The 27,850-nt window shown below is 39.7% G+C and overlaps 1 protein-coding gene across 1 annotated transcript; it reads right to left on the bottom strand.

Moving 5' to 3' along the window:
- Positions 1 to 578: 578 nt before the first annotated feature.
- Positions 579 to 27,118, bottom strand: zranb1b (zinc finger, RAN-binding domain containing 1b). Its single transcript, XM_037782453.1, has 10 exons — positions 26,682 to 27,118; positions 23,566 to 24,632; positions 16,451 to 16,638; positions 14,361 to 14,514; positions 12,365 to 12,436; positions 8,781 to 8,979; positions 7,202 to 7,322; positions 6,661 to 6,790; positions 3,799 to 4,028; positions 579 to 2,464 (listed from the first exon to the last, which is right to left on the bottom strand). The coding sequence occupies exons 2-10, from the start codon at positions 24,536 to 24,538 to the stop codon at positions 2,246 to 2,248; spliced, it is 2,286 nt and encodes a 761-aa protein (XP_037638381.1). The 5' UTR covers positions 24,539 to 24,632; positions 26,682 to 27,118; the 3' UTR covers positions 579 to 2,245.
- Positions 27,119 to 27,850: the final 732 nt, after the last annotated feature.

The following is a 27,850-nucleotide window of genomic DNA, read 5'->3' as shown; positions in this document are numbered from 1 at the left end:
ATACTATGACTTTTTTACGACATACTATACTTTGACTTTTTTACGACATACAATGCCATGACTTTTGAAAAGAAATTTCAACATACTATACTAAGGAAACATTTTATTTTTTTATTTTTTCAACATACTCTACTATGACTTTTTCTCGACATACTTTACCATGACTTTTTTAATTTAATAAGGACTTCTTTGTTTGTCATCAAATATCAGAAATTATGATTACAGACAAATATAATCATTTATTAACTCTTTCTATACCAGCTATGGATATTTCACAGGAGAACTTAAAATTATTGACAAATACATTACTAAACATTTAAAAATGTCCTTATACAGTATCTACTTACAACTACATCATAGTGTTTTTAAACAATTCATTAAAAGAAAACTTTATGAAAAACTTTATGAATAATTGACCTGTGAAAGTAATTAAAAGCATATCTAATCATATTAACAGAGACAAAACTAGTGACATGATGATAATGATGTGTAAAGAGTTTCCTTTATCAGTAAACCACAAAATTAACGGATATATGAAATAACAGAATTGCTAACTAAGAATATCAGACAGGAAACAGTTTAGTTGGACATTCAAAAAGGTTTTCCTTTATTTTTTTTTTCCTTATTTTGCCTGTTCATTGCGTTACACTCTGTATAGTGAAGTCAGGCCTAAATCCACAAACCATCATAGTCACAACTGCAACTATTGCATAAATACAAAGCAACATACAGGTGATGCTCAAAACATGTATGACTTGAATGAAACACGAAAGAGGTTACAGTACGCAATGGCAAGAAAAAAACAAAATGCAAAACATTCACAGCAAAAAAAGTAACAACAACTCGTGTATTTTTTTCTTTTTTTTCCTGTCAGCTTTGGTTTTTATATGTTGCAGTCTCACAATGACCTTAATCAAAAAACTTAAAGATGGGTTCACATAATGACAACAAACAGGCGTTTACAGAGGAGGTGAACTGACGTGTACCATAAGGGTGACCTTGACAACAAATGCTACAAGGAAAAAGGGACAAAGAGGAAGTAGGAGACAACGATGAAACAAGTGTGACTCGGGGGGTTTATGTCGACATTGAATGTGTCCCACACTCACCTGCCCAAAACAAAAGCACCAGATTTTAGGCATCCAGATGAGGTACTAAATCGCACGCAACAATGCAAGTAAACTTTTCACTGATGGTCATGATTGGTTCTTTCCTCACAGCAACAGTGTTTCTGTGCAACGTGTCTTCATCAAGATTGAATAATTAACAAAACCACAAAAAGGAGAAAAAAAATATACAGAAGAAAAAGCTCTTATTAGCTCATATAAGTTTCCAAACAATAAATATGTAGAGTAAGTTCAGAGAAGAAAAAAACACATACGCACACACACGCACACACACAACTTCTTAGTTCAATCAGTCTGGAAAAAAAAAGGTAAACCAAAAGATCCAACATGAATGTTTGTGTGCTAAAACTTGATGAGTGTAGATTTGACTTGTAAAGGGAACATCTCCCTTTTCAAGAGCTTCATATACGACCTTAATTCAAGCAATGATACTGTATTTATATAGAAATGTTTTAATAAATGTGCAGTGCTTAGTAATAAGGATTAAAGTCATTTAGTATTACACAATCTCTGGATTTCTAAAGATAATGATATTTATTGGCTTTGTCCCTGCCCATTCAAAAAACACAAAATGCTAAACAAGCCAACTCTTAAACTAGAAAATAAAACATCAAAAAGATCAATTTGGAAGTGTGCTTTTGTCAGTGCCCACACTGAACAGATATAAAGTGTTGATTTGAATCAATGCTGGTATATTTCCTTATACTCTTTTTTAGAACAACCACATGCATTTACATCTATGGATAAAGAATCCTTTTTTACCTTTACATTTGAAAATCAAAACAAATCAAAAAGGTCATTTGCATTCGTAAACCTTTATTCTCTCCCCGAATCTGTGTTTCGCAGCAGTTGAGGTGTTCAGTCCCAGGTTTGTCCGAGTGTTTTTAAAGTATATGTCCGAGTGCCTGCGTGTGCTAGAAGAGTAGCGGTGTCTCCTGTCAGAGGTGGTTAGGTGGTTGGGGGCTTGTGGTTCCCTGTCCTCTCCTGAAGGCTTTCACAGTTTGTCCGTGTCAGGAAAGGAAAACAAAAATAAAGAAAAACTGTAAGAGAAAGGAGAGGGAGGAGTCCTGCCCCCCCGCAGACCCCTCCAGCCCCCCCGCCCCACAGCTTCAGTTTTGTCACTCGTCCTCGTCGTCTTCCTCCTCTTCGCCGTCGGACAAAGAGGCGCAGGGGCGGATCTGCCGGTAGCCGTCCAGCCACTTCTCCACCATCTGGGTGACGAGCGGGTGGTTGCGGCGACGGGAGCTTTTCTGAAGCGCCACCAGAACCCCGCCCTCCGTCACACAGCAGTCCAACCACTCCCTCAGCAGCTTCTCCTGTTGCTCTTCATTACCCATCTGAAGGACAAAGGGGAGACAAATATGGCCATCAGAGGGAGCCATATCACTAGTCTCAATTGAGGATATCATGTACTCCTGCTTTAACTAATGCTGACTCAGAGGAGAGAAACCTTCTGCACAAAACTGTGCAATTAAACCGATTTAATGCCAAATTCAACAAAAAAAACATCAATCATAACACTCTATCCTAACTGGATGCAACGCAAGCGAGCTTCAGCGACAAAATCAGCTTGATTACATTGTTTTCTATTGGAGTGTCCTAACTGGCCGCGAGCGACGTTTTGAGCTGAGCTTTTGTCGGACGCTCTGTTCCTATTCTTTCCCCGTCGCTCGCGTTGAGAGCGCCGCAACACGGACAGGGAATGTCTGATTAGATTAGATAAAATGAGGATATCAACTTGATTATTGCCACCTTGAGCAGATGCATTGACGCTCGCAGTTAAATGCATAGCATCCACCAGTGAAAAATCACAAAAGCACAAAAGCGACAACTATGGAAACACTGGGAAATGTGGGCCGTCACTACAGTATTTCAGTACGAAGCCTCGTTTTGATCCGCTCCCGTTTGGCTTTTTTTTTTTCTCGATAGAAAAGAAATTAGAGAAAGTAGGCCTACAAATCGGGTGCATTAAAACGCAAGAGAGGACCAAGAGAGTAAGAAAAGCATCCTGTGCTCCTCTTACATCTTACTTGGATTATTTTGTCCAGTATTGTGGAATACACAATGAACTGATGTTACATTATACAATTGATTGAACTGATTGGTGAGTGAAACATCCACAATTAGTCTTTATTAACTTAAATTGTGGTTATGAAGAAATCAATCAGAATGTTAGATTATCTGTTGTTTAACTCCCTGTGCACCTGTTATCTCGACAACTGTCTGTGTCACTGCCTGGGGTGTTGTCGCATCTTGTCTCGGGCACGAACAAGATGCACGGCGGACTATATTGTACGTTACTTCCAGTAAATATCACAATTTAGAACGTGTGTTTTCTGTTTAAAAAGTACAAACGTAGATAGCAAGTACTGCTAACCCATCTTTTAAGTGGTTCCGTCCGGTTACATCTCCAGTTTGATATGGAGCACATAGCTGATATGTACGTGGTTTGCTTACATGACGTAACAGAAGTGCATATTTATGTCATTCAGTCAGAGAATGTCCGATGCTAAGCGATGTGACGCGATAGACGGACGCTCCCATCCAGTTAGAACACGGTGTCAAATAAATTCAAAAGTACAAACAATAAATGTGTAGCACAGTGTGTGTTTGTGTGTGTTTTTGTGTGTGTGTGTGTGTGTGTGTGGGCTGGGGGGGGGGGGGTCCTTACTTCCTGCGCTGAGAGGAAGTGAATGTGAAGCAGCTTCCTCTCGCTGTCGACCAGCGGCAGGAACGTGACGGTCACGTCATCGTCTGTGTTGAGGTTGGCGCCCGCGCCGCGATTGTCAAAGCCGTCGTTCTCCATGGCCACCAGTGCTGAGAAGTGGCCCCGTGTGTAGCCCAGAGCGATGGGGCTCTTCCAGCAGAAACTCTGCTCCCACAAAAGGGGCAAGTACACACCTGAAGGGAGGAGGAAGGAGACAATCTTTTTCAGAAAATACATTATGTCTTGATGAAAATCTAAATTTACAAAGTAAGAGATGACATTATACAGTATGTGATTATCTTTGTTGTAAAACCTATCGTTTGAGTGTGTGTGTATATATATATATATATATATATATATATATACACTGTTGCGCAGTTTAATCAGTATTAATGCATCATATTTTATAAACTGTTCATATGTCTTGTATGTAAAATCTTAATCTGCAAGGTGACTAGTAACTAATAGCTGTCAAATAAGTGAAGTAAAAGGTAAATTGTTTTGCTCTGAAATGTAGTGTACAAGTATAAAGTAGCAGAAAATGAAAATACTCAAGCAAAGTAGTATTCCACTAAAGTAGAGTAAATGTATTTTGTTACGTTCCACCACCGTAAATGTCCTAGCACGTTGTGTACTGGCTACGCACACAACAAAGTAGAAAACATCTGCTCGAATTTCATATATTTCTCCAGTTGCATAATACACAAAGCAGCTCTCACACCTCATGAATACCTCTAGAACCAACACCGCTATTGAGAGGCCTACTCTCCTCTTCCAATAACCACTGTGTTTTTACTGGGTTCACTTGGTCACCACTTTAACTGAGCTCCCCTCCCCTCTCTATAGGCGCCCATATGCACGCCTCCCTCTGTGTGTTTTACATTGGCTCCTGGCAACAGTAAATCACGGATCCATCAGGCAGGCTTTACCACAAGCAGTTGGCCATTACAGAGCACTTTCATCATCCCCTGTGCAGCATCACTCAGCAGACAAACTGAAACCAGGCTGTTTTTACTGCTAGCCATAAACGTAGAGCCGCCTCTCCACGCTCACAGGATTGTTTCTGATGGTTTACACATGTTCACATCTGGATGTGTGTGTGGAACACTTTACAGCATCACAATACACTTCTACGTGTGCTCCTATGCAGTGGTGGAATGTAACTCAGTAGTACTTAAGTACAAATTGGAGATACTTGTATTTTATGCAACTTTATACTTCCACTCCACTACAGCTCAGAGGGAAATATTGTACTTTTTACTCCACTACATTAGTTTGACAGCCATAGTTATTAGTTAAGTTTCACATTCCATTTTTTTTCATACCCATCCTTTCCAGTGAAAACAACATATATCTACATTTGGTGATTTTGAATTGAGTTTGTGATAAACTGAAGGATGAATTGTTTCTTTATGTGTTGAGGAAATTCTCCTACTTTTTCTGCTCAGTAATCTATTTTAAAAAGCCTCTTGGAATCAGCTGGAAAATGCATCATCACAAAGCTGAAAACAGCTTTTTTTCTGAGCTCATGAAAAGTTGACTTTTTAGAGATCCGTGGTTCTCACAGGACAGCGACGCTACAAACATATGATGATCTTATAGAATATGATGCATTGCTGTAGATCAAATGACCCGACAGAATATAGAGTTGTTAAAAATTAGCACAACTTTAACCTTTTGAACTCTGCAATAGAAATGATACGCCAGTGCTTAGATTGGTATTTTTGCCTATTGTGATGTCATTTTTTGGAGTATCTTCAAATTCGTCATATCCCTAAAATCTGTACAACCTAAGCTAAAAGGTTGTATAAGTCAATTAACCGTAATAATTGACAAAAGTATTGAAATTATGTCATAAAAAAGAAAGAAATATTTTATGAAAAAAATCTGACATGTTTTTCATAAAATGTTACTAAATAAACACAAAACATATTGATCCAAAAGATTTATAAATGTAGAAACATGAACAAAATATTTCTTAACAATATCCATAAGTTATTTGAACTATGCACATTTTTTCGTTTTTGAGATATGCTCATTTTAATGAGCAGAACAAGTGCAAAGGTGTTTTGTTACGTTGTGCACGTAATATAACTTGATGTCATCACGAGCGTACAACGGGATGACGCGAATGCCTTAGTTGTCCACTGCAAAAAGAATGAATGCTCTAGCTATTATGGTTTTTATTTTACATTGATGTAAACAGGATCATGCAAACAGCGACCTCCAGCGACCTCCCGCCTGCCCGTTTTTAAAGGGTTAAACATCTATAGCAGTAAAATGCAACATACACATTAATGCAGCAGTAATTTTAATCTAAAAACATATTTAAATACATAATAGTTAAACATTGACAGGGACTTTTTTTTCTGCATAATGAGTACTTTAACTTTTAATACTTTGAGTAAATTTTGCTGGTTATACTTGCATACTTTATTGAAGTATGGTTTTGAATGCAGGACTTTTACTTGTAATGGAGTATTTTCACAGTGTGGTATTGCAAAGGATCTGAATACTTCTTCCACCGCTGCTCTTATGACAGGCGGGGGAATGTTTTGTTATGTTGTTTATGTTATTTTGAGTCACACTGTATTAAAATACCCCTTAAATGAAAGACACTAGCCTGATGCATGTTGTAAATAGCAATTACTGACAGTTCAGAAGGGCAGTTATGTCAGCTATGTAAGCTATGCAGACTCATGTAGGCTGGAGCTATTTCACAAAGGAAGTCTAGTTCTTCTACGGCCACTGGAATGGAGCTGCACTCAACAGTTAATGACATTTGATCAAAACAACTTTAGCCCAAACAGTCGACCAACTCCTCACCTTGAAAACGGGTGTACCCGAGCGTTTCGCCACGGAAACTTTTGTAATACTTCACTCCGTAGACGATAATAGGCCTACGAAGTATGTGTGCAAGAACAAAAATGTGGGTCTGCTCCAAGCTGGATCCTGGCTGTAAAAAAAACACAAAGGGAAAAATATAGTTAGAAATCCTGGTCGGTGAAACTACAAGGCAAGGATTCTTGAATACTGTACATTCCCTCTGCCAAGTTACCCCAGCCAAGTGCTAAATCATAAAAAAAAACTCACACAATAACTGCTTTCACACCCAGATGTAACAACAGATATAATAACAACCCGCCCAAAATACTTAGTCAATGAGGTCACACGGAGCGGTGAGAGGCAGAGAAGTGCCGATGACAGACAGGATGCACTTTCAGAGGGCACTACAGATTAAGTATACTGCGGTAAGAGCAGTAAAGCTCCTTGCATAATTCATACATCATTAGTACGTCACATTTTAAGCACATCAAGCTACTGTCCTCCATATTAATGTGTGTGTGTTGCTTTCATGTGCATGTACCTGACTAGCCAGGGAAAGGATGAACGCCCAGTCTTCCTGCCACTGTTCCTCCCGAAGGGAAAAGTGCAGGCCGAAGCTCTGGGAATACCACGACTCCCACTCCTTCCAGCGCGTGTAAAACCTGCAGACCAAACACACACACACACACAAATACTGTTTTGTCTGTTGACATTAATTGACCTCTCTGTGCAGAAAGGCGTGTGACTGCTATTCATCTCTGTTGTGGCTTAGGTTGGATGGCAATTACTGATTATATGTAAATAGTAATTTTCTCACTGCAAAACCCACAGTTCCTTAGAAATAGACATGAGTCACACTGGGCTGTTGTGTTCATGTACAATCAGTCTAAGGCCTTAAATTGTTCCAGTGCTCCCAACTTTACACTTCAGTTTAGAGTTTACTATTAATCTCCTCTAAAATTTGTGTGACAGGTCTAAATCCCCAGTAAAAGCCTCTCATTTCTAGATCATGAGTCTCAGATCTCTGCATGAGCCAACAATCCAGACTTTGGATTCTTGGTATTTCTCCCAACCTCAACACCACATGTCCCGATTTCCAACATGGTCATGCAATGCTAAAGGAAAACAAAACGTAACTTGAGACTGTTGAATGTCAAGTTTCAGCTGTTTCGAAGTCCTCGAGCAAGACACTAAAACTCACACTGCTCGTTTTTTTTGTAAACATTACTGTGTAAAACAGTCGGCTAAATGTTTGAAGTATAAGGATGGACGTGGATGAGATATGGATGTTTTGCTAATGCTGCAATGGTGAAGAATTTAGTGTAAACACACCTATTTATTCAGTGTGCACTATATGTATATAACAAATGCAGTATATTCACCTTGTTTAGCCAAATTAAAGTGTCAGCTAATTAACCCTTTGAGACCCACAATAGACCTGTTTTGGTCTTTTTTAAGGGTGTAAGGGGTTCTTTAGGGGGAGATAGCAGGTCAACAGTGGATGTCACATAGAAGTGGTGTACATCATCTGAAAGCTGGGAACCTGAAGATTAATTTGACATGCAGCTCACTGCATTGCGTGTCAAGCTGTTCTCGTCATATATCAGAAATAAGCATAAATTAATTAATTAAAATAAATTGTAAAAGTGTATAAGAGCTTAGAACATTATAATAGACGTATATGATGGCCATTCCCATGCTCTCTTATGTCTCATAAATTGTTGAAGCAATTTCTGGGGTTGATACCATTTGTTACACAGATTTGGTGATAAATTTGACCATTTTTTATCACTCGAGAAATGATAAAAAATGATAAAAACTGCCACATTATGACACCAAGACCTTGAGGAATGCCATAGAAAAAGCCATGCTGTGATTTGGTATCAAAAACTTTTGACATTTGGAGCTTTCTGCGAGAATTTCATTTTTCGGCAACTGGATGGCAAACACTTCCAGTTGTGGAACCTGCCCGGAAAACACCTTTTTTCACTATTGATGTGTGGTGCATTACATAACACATAACACAGTATGAACATGCCTGAGACTAGGTGCAAACCAGCATGCTGCACTGTTCACAGGTTGTGTTTTAAAGGACTATAACACACTGTAATCTGCCTCACCAGTGAGAACAGTCGTGCAGGCTGTCGTGGAGGGTCTTGCGGAGCACCGAGTCCTTGTCGTAGATGCCCCATGTTGCCTGCAGCACGGAGTCGAGGAGACAGTCCCCAGCCGTGCGGTTCCACAGTGCGTACAATCGACTGTCCAACCTGGTCCCGAGCTCCAGGGACCAGTTGATGATGGGAGACTCCTCTTCGAGTTCTGAACAAGAAGGGAGGAGAAGTTGAGTGCGGTATCTCTATGAGAACACATTGTCCTAAGGCACGTGCAAGGGTTGTATAGAGGCCATAGTGGGGGGGTTTTCATGTTGCAAGACAGGTGATGGCATTTGAAAGGACCGTTTTGGGAGAGCGTTAATGACTACACACACCTGTCGGAATAGATTTGGTTTACACAGGTCTGAATGTACACTACATGACAGCTAGAAGTCAGGTTACCACAGGAAACCAGATCAGATATACAGTGTAAAGATATCTCTTTACCTCATGTACCGTACATGCTAATGTTTATGGCAGAAACATGTCGCAAAGTGCAAGTGAAAGAATAAACCTTTTTGGGGCATAATTATATTTTTCTTATTAACAAATCCCATGAAAAGTCCTCTACTCTTCTACTTTAGTAATAGTGCGACATATTGGGAATTATGCTGAACAAAAACCAAAGTGTTTAAACAAAAATTTGTCAAACTATTACTTAGTTGTAAACGGCAACACGGTGGTCATTTTTTAGCAAAGTGGCCTCACAGCAAGGGAGGTCACAGTTTTCAAGCCAACATCTGCCACATGCTTGCATGGGTTTTCTCAGGGTGCTCCAGTTTCCTCCCACAAATCTTTCAATAAAAATATTAGCATTTTATAACCATTGTCATAGCTTTGCTTATTGAGAATAAAAACTGTAGGGCTGACCTGAATGCTTCACAGCTTTGACCATTGCTATGGTAATCAACGTTCAAATCAGTATTGGAATGCTTTGGGTTTTTTATTTATATTTATATTTATATATATATATATATATATATATATATATATATATATATATATATATATATATATATATATACACATATATATATAAAAGTATGTAAGTATGTAATAATGTATAAATCCCAAAATAGACCATGTTTAGATATCGCTGTTTGTTATGTGTAGAGGTGCGTGTGTGTGTACAGTAGTGCGTCAGCTGCACTGTCCCGGGCACTGAAACAGGGAAGATGGAGACAGACAGAAGAACATGTCAGCCTGCAGCACTACTGCTGCTGCTGCTGCTGCTGCTGCATAAATAATTTGTGTGAATAAATCACACGTCAATTCAAAAATTCTAACCTATCTATCTCTCTCTTTCTTTTGTATAACTTATGACGATGCAACTGGCCAATCACAGCCCAACATAAAACAAAACGGCATGTTGTTTTTAAAATTCAAGTGGACGGCTTCATACTTTAAAGCCGAAATTGAGTGTGCATGGACAGATTTCTAATCTAACTTTGACCAGATTTACATGTATTATTATAAAAATGTTAATAATTTCACCAGATTTTTGGGGGGGTTGGAGCATTTGGACCAGCTGTGCAGTGAGACAAATGGCTCAGTTGTGGGAGAACACAGTCTTCTTACTGTGAGCATGTTTTTGAAATATACAAATTAACTTGATTAAACTGATTTATTTAGCTTTCAAGTTCATGAAAACAAAAACAACAACAATATAACAAGCTCAATGTGGTTTTGTTCAGTGTAAATCAAACTCAATATTTAATTATTTTGGCCACAACTACACAGAGCTTCTAGGAATGATCTTTCTTGCATTACGCTCAGTGCTTGAAGTGGAAAAAAATAAGTGCCAGTACTCTCTTATTCACATGTTGGCATGTGCATCGGCCGGTATCAGCGATCTCTTACGACTTATTCCTATTTAGTCATTATTTCTTTAAGCATGTTATACTGGGTCAGTCATAATCAGATGTGGTTTTATTGCTATTATTATACTTGGGCTATGCATCCTCTATAGTAGGCCTATAAAACTCCATAATAATCCAACTGGAACATTATCGGGCTAAGGTGGTGTGTTTAGTGTTAATAGGTAAAGTGCTTTCCTGTGTTATTTGTAGCCTATTGTAGGGTATCATTCAGGTTTTAGGAGTAGTGTCCCAGTCAGGATGCTCTTACATATTATGCATAAAGAGACACAATCTGAATTTTGACAGTGAATAAAAGATACTAGGAGATATTGTTTTTTGGAGGTCCTCCCACATGAAAATTTGAAGGTTTTTGACTTAAAAAATGTGCAATTTCACATCATTTTGGACCATTATTATTACTAGTTAAATGATTATTTTATTATTTACACATATCACAGCCTGCGTCAGAACATTTAATTCATCTGGAAATGTTTGCCCTAAAAGAGCAGATTCAGAAAACGTTTAAATAATGTTTCAATAATTATATTTGTTCACAAATAAAAAAAGTTATGAAGAACAGTTAACTAATTATTTTACAAAAAGGACGTGAACATTGTATTGATAAAGTAGAGCACCCTGTTCTCACCCCCCCCCTCCCCCGTGCCGTGCGCTGGTTCGTCAAGATGCTCCCCACATAGTTTTTATGCTCATAAAGCTTATGAGGTGCGACGCAAATATGCTGGCGCTGTGCCGTTATGAATTGCCATTATGAATCTCCCTGAGAATCTGATATAGAGAGGGCAGAATAGAGTACCGGCAGCTTGAGAGATGTGCCGGTGCGCAAGAAAATGTCACGGTACGCTAAGGAGTAAAATGAAGAAGTGCCGGTAGTGTGTACCGGTGAGTACCGGCCCATTTCGAGGACTGATTATATTACATTGTTACCATGACACTTTCCCTGTCCTGGATTTTTTCCTGCAAATGCACACACACCATGCACCCTGAAGGATTTACATGGCCAGGTAATCATGTTTTATGCAGTGTTAACTGGCCTTGTCTTAATCCCTTAACCTGTTTTTTATGGTTAAGTACAAGCAAACACACCCAGAGAGGACCTTGAAGGTGAAATAAGGGTCTCTGTCTCTCTCTGTACCTATACTGCAGTGCCTAACATTTGACACATTGGACTATTTAAACAGGACACACAAATGAGTAGGAAACTAAAGAAGGGAACTGTTGCAGAAAAGCATTGCCTTTTCAAGGTTTGTTTATATTTGTCTGTCTGTGTGTGTGTGTGTGTGTGTGTGTGTGTGTGTGTGTGTGGGCTGAGAGGAAATACAATCATTCAATGGGGATCAGAGAAATCCCTAAAACTCAATTAGGCTGATTAGGGCAGACGCAACTGGTACGCACGATAAAGACAGACCGCCTGGCAGTGTGACAAGCAGGCTGGCAAAACGCTGTGTTGGCAAGAGGGAAAATACAAGTAATATAACACTGCCAGTATTCAGCAGCCTTCCCATTATAGTACACAGTTTGTGACGGTGCTTCCTCTGTTTGCCAAGCCTCTCAGACCATCGTTGTCATCTTGGATCTGGTTTCTCTCTCTCTCAAAGCAATTGTATCCATATGTATGCACAGCATATGATAGGTTAACACCAAGTCATGAAGTTGACAGAGTAAATATTTCACCTTTTTGTACGTCTCGGTCCAGCACCTCGTCAAACAGTTTCTCCTGAACTGCTGGGGGCAAGTCCTCGATGTCTGACACAAAAAAACACAAAAAGAAGAGAACTGAATGACGGAAATCAAAACAGCGATTTTAGAGGGGACACAAGTGCAGGGAAAGTTAAAGGCAGGGTTGATGATGAGGAAACTAACAAGAGTACACTAGATTTTTAAAAATGACCCAACCCAAAAAAAAAAAACAGTGTTGCTTATTACAGTCTTGCAACAACATCAGATACCAGATTTTGTAATTTTTTTTGTAAGACCATTTGATTTATTGATCGCTGTCGGGATGTTATGAGAATTTCAACTAATATAATAAACTAGAATTACCGCCTCGCGGTTGAATGCCTCCGCCGACAAGTCAAGTTGCAGTTTACATCCATGTCTGTCCAAACCGTCATCACTTCATCATTTTATCCTATTAGACATTTGTATGAAATTGTCATAATTCCGATATAAATTGGTCACAAGTGACCTTCACCTTTGACCTTTGACAACCAAAATCAAATCAGGTCATCCTTGAATCCAAGTGGAACGTTTGTGCCAAATTTGAAAAATTCCCTAAAGGCGTTCCTTCGGACAACCCGAAAACATAATGCCTCCAGACACGGCTGTCACCGGCGCATAAGCATAAAAATGTTTCTAAAATCTTTACCAACTCTACCTTTAAAGGGGAACACAACTAAATTAAGAATTCCCATATGTTATTTCCATGACCTAGGAAGGTGTAATCAATATGTGTGAACATGAGCTACTCTCTCTCAAAGCCAGAAACCAGAGTGGTGAGTCTCTAACTTGTGATGTCATCGGGTATAAAACCTGGAGCTGCTCCATAGACAATAAATGGGAGACTGATTTTGTGGACCCACAGAATGTTTTTCTTTTTTATAACCAAATGAGCTTTATTCCATTGTAGTGTTGTCAGTTGTGAAACAGAAAATGTCTCCATATACTCAGAACATTCCCCCTGGGTGCTCTCAGTGTCATCTAGAACATCTCTCCCCATTCATTGTCTATAGAGCAGCTACACACTTTATACCCTATGACCTCACAAGTTTGAGTTTTAGCACTCTAGTTTTTGGATTTGGTAGAGAGTTGTTCATGTTTACTAATATTTTTGGACTGTCTTAGACCATAGGAATAACAAGTATGAATTTTGAAAATGGGCGTAGTTCCTGTTTTATTTGATGAATGTGTTAAACTCTTCTTAAACTAGCTACTGACTGAAAGGGCCAACTAGAATTATTTTTTTTGTCGTGGCTCATTTCAACTCAAGCCACCATGTTTTGTTCTTTCCACAATGGCCACTGGCTTTCACTGCATGCTCGGAGCTCTTTTCGACACAGTGGCGTATTCTTCAGCTAAAATAAATGAATGCAGTGACTTTGTGTAATTGAACAGAATGGCTTTCTATAGTGGCCAGAAGCCAAGGTCTGTATTGTCCTGAACACTCTACATAATAAAAATCCTTAGCTTAGCTAGTAACAGCAACAGACTGGACTGTAAATAGCTATTCCACACAATGAGATTCAACGGAAATAGCACTGAATGCATGCAATTTTACAGAGTCATTGGCAAAATTGCTAAATATAGCTTTGTTATGAACGAGAGACATGCATCGTCGGCGGGCTGGCATACTCAGTATGCAAGAACAATGCTCAAACAGTGAGCCAGAGGTAGCCTCCGTCTTCTGCAGTTGGAAACAGACAACCGTAGCATTATGTCCCCTCAGCACCCGAACAACAAGCAATTTCATACGCCACAAGTAAACAAAACAAGCATTATATCACATGCTTGGCAAGCCAGAGGGGATGGCTAGACAGGGTTTCTTCAGCAACAGAGTTTTAAGTTACCCTTATACAAAACAGAAAGTACACTTTGACAGCTTCTAGAATTCATGTTATGACATTTATGCCCATTGTTTATAGACAATTGCATATTTGCTTGTGGTGCTGACCTGCTGGCAGGGTGAAGGTCACCAAGTCAGTGAGGAAATAGCAGGTGAAGTCTCCTTTGCGCTGGTGAAGAGAGGCCGCCACCTCACGACGGATCTGCTCCGTTAGCTCAGGACACACCATGGCTGGGATACACTTGGCAGCCTGTTGGGACACCTGCAGAGAGGAGAGGATGAAAGGGGAAGGAAGTATAATATAAATATAAAAAAATATATGAGACAGAGGCAGATGATTGAGCAAGAGCATTTCTAACAATTGCAGAAGTCACAAATAACCACAAAACATAAACAAATAGCTGAGAAATAGCATATTTTCACATCTGACTCTGTGAACGAAGGGTGTATTTCGACCAAACCAGAGCTGGTGTTTGTTGAAAAGACTAACCAAGACGGTTTCAGTGAATTTTATTTTGTTTCCGAGGAGTTTGAATGAAGTGTTTTTTACGATGCTCCGTCGAGAGAATAGCTGATCTCCCAGCTAATACTACGGCAGCAGGGGAGGGGGAGGGGGGGCCGCGTAGCACACACACACCGAGGAATATGGTAGGAATTGCACTACTGGCCTTTGGCTTAGGCAAGTGGTGGCTGCTGAATATGAATTTTGCACATATGCAGTAAGAACAACGTGGCTCTAAGTGAAATAATTTTTCCAGCATAATTAACTAAGGGATCTGATTTTATTTTACTTTCACAAATCTAATCCAAGTTGCCTCTAGGACAAGATGAGGAGAAGAAATGTATCTGTGTTTGGTGTTCAAGCAGATGTCAGCTTTGAAGCATTTTCGGGGCATGAGCCAGTGGCTCCTCGCTGACCCACTCGGAAAAGAAACTGGGACAGTGACTGAGTGTGGGAGGAGAGGTGTGTATACAGATAATCTGGGATCACAGTGCTGACGGCAAGCGTGCTGCAATCAACCTCAGCGCATGCACACTGCAGACAAAAACACACACACACACACACATACATACGCATTAGCTCAGTGAGCCATAGATGCACCAGGGAACCCACATTTTTAACAAAATACTCAATATAAAAAATTATTAACTACATAAAATCATTATGAACACAGGAACGGCCATCAAATTGGAGACTTCCTTCAAGCAGAGAGAGAGGAGTGTGTGATTGAATTCAAGTCCCTTTCCTCTCTACAGACCCTTTGCCCTTGCGATTCCTCCTGGCTGATCTCATTGGATGTTGAGATTAAGAGACTTCACAAGGAAAAAACTGCATCATCGCTGACCCAGAAAATGCCTTGCCGCAATCATACCCATAATTCAAGAGTGTAATCCACAGTTAGGGCTGTGCATTGGCAAGAATCTGGCAATACGATACATATCATGATACACGGGTCACGATTCAATATATTGCAATACTGTAAATAAGGCGATATATGCGTATTGGTATTTTTTTCAAATCTAATTTTAGGAAAACTGTCATAGTATAGAGACACACCATCATATATTTAAAATCTGAGTGAAATAAAGTCTCAATGTGAAATGGCTACTATGGGGACTAACATCATTGCACATGAATACAATTGGATCCACAAGAGTCTCAGCTTTCTAGTCATACCCAGTTTATGCAATTCTAAGACTGTTTAGGGACCCCAGTATGCAGAAATATTCAAATACATCATTTTAGAATAGCTGAAAATAACACATTTATACTGCATGCAAAAAACATCGCACAACATAATATTGCGTTACTCGTGTATCAATATTTTCTTACACCCCTATCCACCATAGACCTACCAATTTTTACAATTCAGTTTTTGATCACCTCATTTTTTTTAAAGCTTGTAAATTGCACAGAATTATGCTCAATCTTTTGAATTTTTATTACAGATTGAATGGGAGCATGAGAAACAAATTTGAGTGATGTCACATGGGGAATGACTGAGAAAAAACTCCCATTTAGTATTTGTTGCACAGAATGATCCACATTGATCTACCAACATGCATAAAAGTTTAAAGCGGTGGAGTCCAGCGGACGGTCGCAGTGTAAACACAATTCAAAAAGATACCATCAGCCAATACCTGGGGCAGGAGATTCATGGACTAGACTAACAATCATATTGGTTGTCTCTACTGACCTCCGTGAGTAACACAGCCAGCATGTCCTGTCTCTGGAAGCGGATGGCTAGGTGAACCAGCGTGAAGCCGTCATCGAATGCTGAGGGCCGATTTAATAAGCGCACCTCGTCTGATTTTAGCTGTCGTGCAATGTCCCCTCCCGATGACTTGTAGGCCTCCACAGCTGCCAGGTCACCTTCCACAACACCTTTCAGACAAAGAGGAAGGAAAAAAGGTCACATTAATGGATCTTTTTTTTTGTTTTGATACTTTTAAATAGAAGAAATGTAACATAGTAGAACCAAAGAGGCAGTGTGCATTTGCAAAAAAAGAACATTTTGCATTTGATTACAAGTCAAAACAAGATCACATTTTTAAAGTGTTTTTTTTTTTTATGGAGACTTTCAAGCATATAATTAACAGCATGAGGATTACTATATATCAAAAGATCTGAAAAGTAAAACAAAAGACTATCAATTTACTTTTGTTTGCATCATGCATTGTACTTCGAATATGTTGATCACTGTGATTAAAATCACATCACAACGGATATAAAATGACTTATCTTAAGAACAACCTTGTGCAGAGGACATTCTCTGCTCAACCATTAAGTATAAAATATTAGAAATGAGAATGTGCTTTATCTCTGTGGCAGCTGTAACAGCTTCGAGACTTCACCGACTTTGAAGTCAAGGGGAAAAGACAATAGGGGGCCACATTGTAATCTGTCAGTTATTTTTTTCCCCTCTTAATCTCCAGGCTTAGATCTTAGCGTGAGGCTTGAAGGAAGTGTTTGATCCGACAGATGCAGGTGTTTGCTTTTCTTTGTTTTATATTCTTTTGCGCAAAGTGCAAATATTAATGACAGAAGCTATTTATGTCAACCATCAGCACACTAACTCAAGTGCTGATCTATTCATAAAGAACGTCAAACTATAGAAGCATATTTGACTGTGTGCAGCAGAAAACATACTACAGCCGTTTGCTTTTAAGTTATTATGCTAAGTAAGTTATAATTATAGTGATCTTCCTCTTAAATAAACACATCGATTATCCAGATGTTCGACTGGGAACTTAAACATTTTTTTCACCATGAACTTAAGACACATCTGATGCTCAGACCGTGCCCATTTTTGGCTTATTCTGTGTTTTAATTAGAGCTGTGAATCGAATGAAATATTTAATTGCAATTAAATCGTATGATTGTCCATAGTTAATCGCGACTAATCACAAATTAATGGCACATTTTTTTTTATCTGTGAGAGATTTGTCAAGTATTTAATACTCTTATCAACATGGGAGTGGGCAAATATGCTTGCTTTATGCAAATGTATGTATATCTTTATTATTAAAAATCAATTACCAACACAAAACAATGACACATATTGTCTAGAAACCCTCAAAGGTACTGTATTTAGCATAAAGAAATATGCTCAAATCATAACATGGCAAACTCAAGCCCAACAGGCAACAACAGCTGTCAGTGTGTCAGTGTGCTGACTTGACTATGACTTGCCCCAAACTGCCTGTGATTATCATAAAGTGGGCATGTCTGTAAAGGGGAGACTCGTGGGTACCCATAGAACCCATTTTCATTCACATATCTTGACATGAGAAGTCAAGGGACCCCTTTAAAATCGCCATGCATGTTTTTCCTCACCTTTAAAGCGCAAGTGACATTAATGCGTTAAAGAAATTAGTGGTGTTAAAACGAATTTGTGTCAGAAATAACGTTAACATTGACAGCCCTAGTTTTAATGTAGGAAGGATTGGAAAAAAAGGTGACGTGCATGTAGTGTGTGTGCAATAGTGAGCTGTGATGGGTATATCTTTAGTCCAACTCCTAAACCAAAGCAGTAGTGCACACACACTGATAAAAGTCTACTTAGAATGAAATGTGTTGTATGATCAACACAAGAAAACTTCAGAAGGTTTCAGCACCAATGCCAGCCTCTATTAATGTCATCAAACCAGCAACACAGTGAGATACAGCTGAAGTTATTATCTGTTGAAGGAGAATCAACTCTTTTGAGTGTGTTATTATGACAGAATAAAATGAAAGTGTAAATCGATTTCAATGCCACACAGCTACACAAAATGTCTCTTTCCATTTCTAGCATATACAGTAAATGCCCGTGTAGTTTTCTCTCGTACATTTGACAGCATTAAACACTGTTGAGCTTTTGTTCTCGTGTCAAAGGGACCACACACAATGCTCAGCTGCATAATCTGTGTGAGCGAGAGCGAGAGAGACACGGAGTGGGTGGAAGGACTCGCTGTGCCATGTGGAGCTGGCTAGCACTGTCTGTGAGAGATGAGGACAGCAACTACACAATAGCAGCGCAGTGTGATGGAGAGGGATCACAACCACTTTCCACAAAACACTCCATTAGCGTGGGCGTGCCTGTAGCCCTGCAGTCAGTACTGTACCCACAGATCTTTTAAAGAACACAAAAGGCGAAAATATGCAAACAGGCGTACACTTGAAAGACTGAGAAAAAAGGGAAGGGATCAGGCTAAGTGATGCTGGTCTTTTTCCCTCCACACAGTACATGCTCTTTTCTTTCAGTAAGCAATCTGATTGGTTCATAGCCGTGATATAATACCCACTTGCTATGGCTATGACGTCTGATTCCTTTGCACTTTCAGTATCACTCCGCGTCTAAGAAAAATACGTAATGTGTTGTCATGGTTGCTTAGCGGCAGGGTCACTGGAAGGGTCACTACCGCCAAAACGGAACAGGTTACTCCAGAAAAAAATCCACCTGCTAAACGACATCTAAGAGTATAGAAGCAAAGAGGCGACACTGGTACTTTTTTGACAACAGCCGCTATATGGCGCAGCGGTAGCGCTTTCGCCATTTTGGACTGAAAACGCCAATGAGTCCATTGCCATGAATGTATAAAGAGACGTTTGTAAACCAGAGGACAATTCTTTTTTAAGGTAAATCAACTCCCCAGTACGAACACTTAGGTAGCCCTCATTTAAATCATTATGTCCTAAAAGTTGTAAAATTAACTAATAGCTCAATCCAGAAAAGATGGATGTTATATGCAGTTAACCCAGTCCCAATCACTATTTGATAGACAGAGGACTTTTACAGAAAACAATCTTCAAGGATTTCCCAATTTACTGGAACACAAATTAATAAAGAATTTAGTCCTTTTTCATGACAGACAATTTGACGCGGTACAGCAAGGAAATGCAGAAGTGTCATTAATAGCGTTGCATTTAAATGCAAGTTCCTTTGTATTGTTTGTGTTGACTCACTGACAGTTCTTACTGAGGAACCTAAATGAACCAGAGCCATTAATAAAAACATTAGTTACGTCTGCGCTTTTCCTGTACAGGGTGTAACCATACATGTAAGTAACATCATATGAGTTAAGGGAGTTGATCTAGGGTCATCCACATTATAGGGGCGAAGGCCATTGCTGTTACCCAAGACTTAATGACTTCTGTTGCATGGGTCGTGCTATTTTTATCAAAGGAAAATAGAGCGTCTATCAGAACTTTAAGGTCACTGTTTACAAACACCTATGTTTATACGTCCATGACAGGAAAACCTCCCTAGAAACAGAGGACAGATTGCTTGAATCTCCTCAACACAACTGGGCTATGCACTCACCTCAATGCCCTCTGACTGCAGCTGGTCATACCTCATTCACTCACTCATTACTACGATAATTAAAACTAGGTAGTTTGCTATATCGTGAGCATTAAATTGATACATCAAACATTATTAGGGATGGAACGGTTCAGGTAAAAAATCTGAACCGTTCGGTTCGCAATCACGGTTCGGGGCGTGTATGCATTGTTCGGTTCATTTGAAATAAGTTATGAGGCCGATTGTGTATTATTTTCATGTAGAGTTTGGCTCCCGTTTATTGTCACACTAGAAATCAAGGCCTATTGAAGGAGGCTGGGACACGGGAGGACATGGGTGACTGAGTAAGCACTGTGCAACACGTGTGGTTTATGCTAGCAGCAATACTTCTAATATGATGAACCATTAATGAAGACATCACCCCGGTGTGTGCGTCGATAGCGCAAGGAGAAGAGAGTCGGGTAGGAAAGAGCAACTCCTTCTCCCCGCAGCATTTAAACAGCCTCTACAAGCAGATTCAGACAGGGCAAAAAACATAACTAAAGCATCGGGTAGGTTTATAGTGAAAGATATTCAGCCTTATGCAGTCGTGGAGGACGCTGGATTTCAGCATATGATTAACGTAACATTACTTGAGCCGCGCTATACACTTAAGCAACACAGCAATTCCAGCAGCACAATCCCTGAAATGTGTTTTATATGTATTAATTATTTTTAAATAACACACTGGCACAGAAATCCAACCGTATTCCTTTCCAAATACTGCACTTTTTGAGTGGAAAAACTAATCTTCAATTAAGAGCTGATAATCAGGGAGCTGAGACATATGTTAAACTGTTCTTCTTTTCTTTTTTTTTTTTAGTATAGTTCTGGTTGAGCCTTTGCTTCAATTTATGTTGATGGCCTTAGTCTATAATAACATCATATTTATATGAAAATAACAGAGCTGCATTCTTTTTTGCACTAATTACTGTAGAAGACTTATTCTTTCAATTAAGATTTGACAATGAAGAAGTGTTTATGTTCCTTATGTAAGCCATACTTTTGTTTAGGCAAACATTTGTTAACCTATTTTTGCCAAATAAATGAAAAGCATGTTGAAATCTGAACATGACCTCCTCGCTGTAACATAAATGTACCGAACCGAAAACCGTGATCCCAAAACCGTGATATGAACCAAACCGTGAATTTTGTGAACCTTTCCACCCCCAATCATTATCACCTTGTGTCATGGCTGACAGATGTAGTGAGGCATTAGTGTAACTTGCATGTCATTACAGGAATAAAGGTGAAACTCTGCATTGAGGGTTTATTGGCTAAATGTAGTGTGACAACTATGAACACTGCATTTTTGTTCCACTGTGGCAGTGGTTCTAATTGTATAACCAATAATGTTTTGAGAAGAAATAAGTTTCTTATAGTTTATTCAGTCGGTAGTCCTAGTATGTTAAATAGGTTGGTAGGATGAGGGATAAACATGATCAAACCACTTTTTTTATTGACGTGACTGGGATTTAATGTTTCTAAATGTCTTCTTAACTTAACTCTTAACTTGGTCTCATACTGTCAGCTTTCAGAGTTTTCAGACATGAAATACACACTGGTCTCTCCTCATCTCCCACTGCCTTCATTATTATTTATATTTATATAAATGTAATTTGTTGGATTGCTGCTAGACCACCCCGTTACAGGTGTGTGCAGGAGAGAAAACTGTTTTTAACCTCAGTAAAACTGTTGTTTTTAAAAGGCTAGATGACGGAAATAAAAACATGTAGTGAATTTTGGAAATAATTACGATCTCTCTTTTTTCAATAAATTTTGACTTTTAGACTGAGGCAATTACAGAGACGGACAGATTGTGCATCGCTCGTTCTGTATGTGTTTGAAAGAGAGGAGGGAAGAGAAGATTGAAGGTAGACTAATGTTTCTGTAAGTTTAATAATAATTAGAATGTCAACGTTATGAATGGAGCTTTGAGCTACTCGGTGCAGCCCTGCTTTGTCATACTTTCTTTTGATTACCGTCACATGAGCATGTTGTTTTGTTCATCTGCGAAGCATCGTCTGTTTTTCCTTTTATGTCCCTGTCAAATATCTGTCCATTCTGCAAACTGTCTGAATGAACACCATTGCTACCATGGATGTATAAAGAGCCAATTTGGTTACTATTCCGCCATGAAAAAAATTCCGACGTCAAAACATTATTGCATATCACATCTTCCCCCAGTGAGGCACGCCCCACAGTTTGAGAACCACTGCACTATGGGAATATTTGAGGGCAAATAGTTCAGACACTGAAATACATTTTTTAGTGCTGAAACTATTAGTCGATTAGTCAATAGCCAACAATTTGCAAAAACAAGCAAAGATGTCAAAAAACAATTCTGGTTCCAGCTCCTCAAATGTTAATATTTACTGCTTATATTGTTTTCTTGACAGTATACTGAATATTTAGGGGGTTTGGAGGTGTTGGTCAAATAAAAACAATATGCATATGTCTACTAGCACTCTGGGAAACTGTAATGGTAATTTTTCCCAAGACCAAATGATTAATCGAGGAAACAATAAGCAGATATCGATCATGAAAAGAATTGTTGGCAGATGGAAACTTTTCCAAAGTACATGTAATAAATTTGCTGGCAAAGAGGGAATTCTGACACGGCTTGGATTTCATTTCCTTCAAGGGACAATGGAGGAATTTCTTATCAGATAAGGAAAGCTAATACTTGAATATACTAAAAGAAATCAGACCCACTCACATCAGACACTCTGACCAGACGAGACTTGGTCCTAAGGGGACAAGCCACAAAGACATGAGGGAATTCACCCTGTTACATGCAGTAATAGACCCAGTGTAGGACCAGAAGCAAACTAACACAGTGATGTTTCTCTGACATTCAGACCCCGTTATGTAGTATGAAAAACCGTATGACTATTAATCACTTCAAGGGCTTCACTGGGATGTCAAATTTGTGCTGTCGGGGTAACACAGAAGAATTGTCTGTCAAAGAGACATATAAGGAAAAAAGGCCTGGAGGTTGAGTGGGTGTGCAGAGCAAACTCTACGTAGCCATGGCGAAGGCAGGAGAAAGAGTGAGATAGTGGTGTGAGAGTGGGAAAAAAAACAATCGCTAGTTGTTCTTAAAATGTTCATCCTCCCTCCCACTCCACATTCACCACCAGTCTACAGTGTGGGTGGCTGGACACCGTTCGTGTAGGGGAGTTTTACACTAGCTGTAAGCAGGGGATTTCTATGCATACTGTATATCTCAGCATCAGTAGGACGCAAATCAGAATCACCTTGACTTGGCTATATGAACTTATTTCAACCAATTACCTTGCCGATGGTAAAACCATATCAAGGATGCACACAAATTCTGGAGAATCCTATTTCTCATTCACACATTTCTCTGTTGGCCTGCCTTACATCTTTCAGTTGACTCATTGCACAACTCATAACATCACAAAACACAAGCTGAATATGTAATACAATATAATAAAATCATATACAGTATTCCTGAAACTCACCGACACAGGCATTGAGGAACAGCCAATCAGTCCTTCTCATCCTGTTCTTAATCTGCTTCAGTTTTTTGAAATCCACCTCCAGCTCCTCTTTAATCCCAATCCCAGCCCCTGATGCCAGTTCAATCCTCTGAAACTCCATGTTCACCTCTGACTCCCGTTTCAAGGTCGGGGGTGACCTCCTTTGGCTGGTGCTACAACCCACCACCCCACTTACCACACTCCCTACTCCTTGCCCAACCATATGTCCAACAACACCCCTCCTGTTGTCCCTGTCCTGTTCGTTAAGTATTGAGGAAGGTTGTTGGCTCTCAGGCTCTGATGCCAGCTCAATGGGTTCAGCTAGCAAACTATTCGGCCTAGGGTGGTCGCACACCACACACTTGAGTGCCTTGGCCCAGTTCGCGTAAGTGCAGGCAGTGCAGGTCCAGTGCTGTGCATGAGTGTTGAGCCTGTTACGGTCATTATATTCCTCACAGGGGTCTGTAGTGGTGGCCAGGGGAGCAGGGCGGCATCCAGAGCCTGAGCTCTGGGGTGATTCTGTGGGGCTGCCTGGCTGCTGGGTATGATGTCCTTGGTGGGATGCATGTTGCCTATGCTGCTGTTGTTGAGCTTGTTGCTTCTGGCAAAGGCACTGGGTGCAACGGATGGCCCGAGGCCAGTTCAAGTAGGTGCACATGTGGCATGACCACTTGCTACTAGTCTCAGGTACATCGGCAATGCGTACACGTGGTCGGGCGCTGGAGTCGGGACAAATAAGTAGGCTGGAGCCCCCCTGGGTGGGGCTGTTGCTGAGGCCTGCAGGGTCCCACTGGTGCAGACTGGCATCCAGAGCTGGGCTGCTCTTGAAGGGCTCCTCAGTAATGATGGCACCCCCGCTGGGCCTCTGAGCGCGGCACATGGTGCACTTGATGGCTGACGGCCAGTTCTCGTATGTGCAGTATTCACAGGCCCACTTGGCAACCAGCTCGGTCATCGTCGCACCGCCGCTGAGGGAGGCTTCCTGCCGTTGAGAGGGCTTCTCAGCTCGGCAGATCCACTCTTAAGGAGATCACACAGCAAGCAGTACACTAGGGTACACAAAGAAAAAAACATTGATGTTATGCCAAATAAATATATTGAATTACACTACATAATGAAAAAACACACCAAAATATCTTATAACTCAAAGGCATACACTTCTCAAAGATAAAATGATTCACAATACACTTGAGAGAAATTATTCTGCATTCAAAACAGGCAAAATATGGTGCTCAACTTTCCAGGTTTTCAGTGGCTTACACAAAACCTAAACAAAGCATGCTTTTATTACAGCAACCTGTGCCACATAGCTGTCAGTTAGGTCATTTTACTGTCAAACACTTGCGAAAATCTACAGTGCTGTTTGCTCTTGACCTCACACTAACCTGCAGCAAAAAATCAAAGAGAGCAATATTTACAGACCCACCAAGCAGTGCCAGACAGGACGAAGGAGATGCAACCTGAGGTGCAACACTTGGATCTCCTGACCACTGGCTTTAAAACACATACAGTAAGTTATATACACCAGGCAAATGTGCCCTACAACCGAGCTGGAGTAACAAGAGACAAGGACATATGAAACCAGACACCCAGCAGGAGGGAGGCGCGTGACTGGTTAAGACACTTTACTTGTGCACCGAAATTGAACTCGCCCCAAATCCTCTTTTACCTACATATGAAAGTGAATGATCCAAACCACATGTGCCCGTGTTACAGTCTGAAAAAAAAATAAAAGCTAATAAAAGATGAAGTTAACTTCATCTTCACCTGCCTTTTTACAAAACAAAACATAGCCAGTAATCCCTCAGATATCGTGGTTTACAAATATGGAACACCAAAATACACGTTATCAAGAGCTTGTTATCCTTAGAAGATTTTAAAAGGAAATTATCATCACATTTAATTCATGACGTCTAATAATCTTTTGATATGTTTAGATATATTTTCTTTTCTTCTGTACTGTTTCTTTTGTATGTATTTCATTGTTTTTATTGGATTGTTTTCCACTGTTTGGTTAGGTTTTTCCTGCACATTTTGTGTATTTCTTGTTGTTTAACTTTTGTTGTATTTTTTAAATTGTGTTAGTCTATATCTTTCTTTCTTTTTCGTTATACTTTTATACTTTTTTTTTCTCCTGGGGTTGGTGGGGAGGTCCTTTGTATATAAGCATTTAAGGCTTCTTGACCTCTCCTGACACATTTGTTGTTTGTTTTTTTAATTTACTGGATTTTGTGCTGTTTTATATATTTGCAAATAAATAAATAAATACATATGTTTAGATTTTTTTTTTTCTTCTGTTTCTTCTGTACTGTTTTTTTGGTATGTATTTCAATGTTTTTATTGGATTGTTTTCCACTGTTTGGTTAGGTTTTTCTGCACATTTTGTGTACTTCTTGTTGTTGTTTAACTTTTGTTGTATTTTTTAAATTATGTTAGTTTAGATCTTTCTTCCTTTTTTGTTATTGTATTGAGGTCCTTTGTTTATAAGCCTGTAAGGCTTCTTGACCTCTCCTGACACATTTTCTTGTTTGTTTTTTTCATTAACTGAATTTTGTGCAGTTTTATATATGTGCAAATAAATAAATAAATAATAAATACCTCTCTGGGACAGCTCACAAGAAGAAGAGTTGGTTTGCACTGTGCACCACCACGCCTCCAAGTTTACCAACACACCGTGAGAGGTATTCAACACATATTGAGAGATATGACATACCTCAAGAGAGCTGCATGTTTTGTTGCTAACAAAGCTAAGAAACCATGTAATATCCGCCACGGGAACCTTAGCCCACACACAGCTAGTCACGTTCAACATGTTTACTCGTGACTAGCAAATGGTTCCGGCTGAAATAAACAGTTTAACTAAGCTAAGATAACTTTACTTAACTAACAAACCAGCTACTAGTTAACAGACCCTGGGAGCTAGCTAGTATATCTTACATGACAACAAGGCTAACGGTTATGTTGGTTACGGTTGCCAAGCTAGCTGGTTGCCCTGCTAACAGTACGGGGGATTATGTGTTGCCCTCCTGTAACCGTTGTAACCGTTGTAACCGTTGTGAGAGGCCCTTATCAACTCTACAAGAAGAAGAAAACCTTACCTTTTGCTGTGTTTACATTCCTGTTTCACCACTGCAAGCCAAAACAAATGGAGCTCCCCCCTCTCCACCACCTCCAAAAGACCAGAGAAACCCTTTCCAATATCCCAACTCGGAGCTTCTTCTCTCACTTAACCGACACTAACCGTCACTAACAGCACTAACCGTCACTAACCGTCACTAGCCGCATATTTACTTCTTCGGGTTGCCGTTTAGTTGGCAGTTGGAAGGTCCATATAGTCCCCGTCTCTCTGACGTCTGCTTTGACGCTTTCATCCTTTTCCCCCGACTCCCAAACACCAAAACAGACGGACTTTAATGGCGGCAGAGAGGCAGCCGAGGCAGGGCTAGTAAAATACACTACGAGAGAGAGCAGAGCAGCGTAGAGCAGCTCTCTAGTCGGGGCCGTGTTACAGTCAGTCAGAGGCAGCAGCAGGATTTACCACCTGAATCTGACACAAGCTCTCTGATTGGCTGATTCCTGTGTGTCCCCTTGACGCTGACCAATCAGAACCCACGCCTCTCAGTCCCACTGTTAAAAGGCTCAGTGGAAGCAAAACAAGGCTCCAATGTCACACAGTATAATAATAACAATGATACATTTACAGATTACGTTTTGGTTTTTTTTAGGGCGATGGGTCCTAGTTAGTTCCAGTAAAAAAAATAATAATTCGTGCATCATAATTTGCTGCATCTTTTGGCAAGCAACCACGTGGTATATCCCTTCAAAGGGGATAAGGGGATGATGTCATCGTAAAAAATACTGCAGCAAGCAAGTCTGCAGTAATGCATGACAGCTTTGAGCAACAGTTCTCAGCGCTCAGTTGTTATTATTATTGTTGATGAGCATCTATACACTCTGAAGCCGAAAATTAATTTGCACCAAGTCATTTGTGCACCTGCGAAAATGTACGCATGAATGCAACTGTTGTCTTACAAGGAAAGACCATAAAGATGTGGTTTGTCTTTGGGAAAAGCTGTAATAGTTGAGTTAACCTCCAAAAAAAAACATTTTGTTAAAAGAGCATGAATGTTACCATACATTTTTAAAAGGTCTAATTGATAACATTTTTATGTAGACAAATATAAAAAAAATATATATTAATAATAATAAATGCAGAGAGCATTTAAAAAGGTGCCAAATAAAAAATAAAAATATAATTATTGATTGG

The sequence above is a fragment of the Sebastes umbrosus genome, chromosome 10 (assembly GCF_015220745.1).
Source record: "Sebastes umbrosus isolate fSebUmb1 chromosome 10, fSebUmb1.pri, whole genome shotgun sequence".
NCBI lineage: Eukaryota > Metazoa > Chordata > Actinopteri > Perciformes > Sebastidae > Sebastes > Sebastes umbrosus.
Note: the sequence above shows the minus strand (reverse complement) of the source record. Positions and strands in the feature narration are given on the sequence as shown.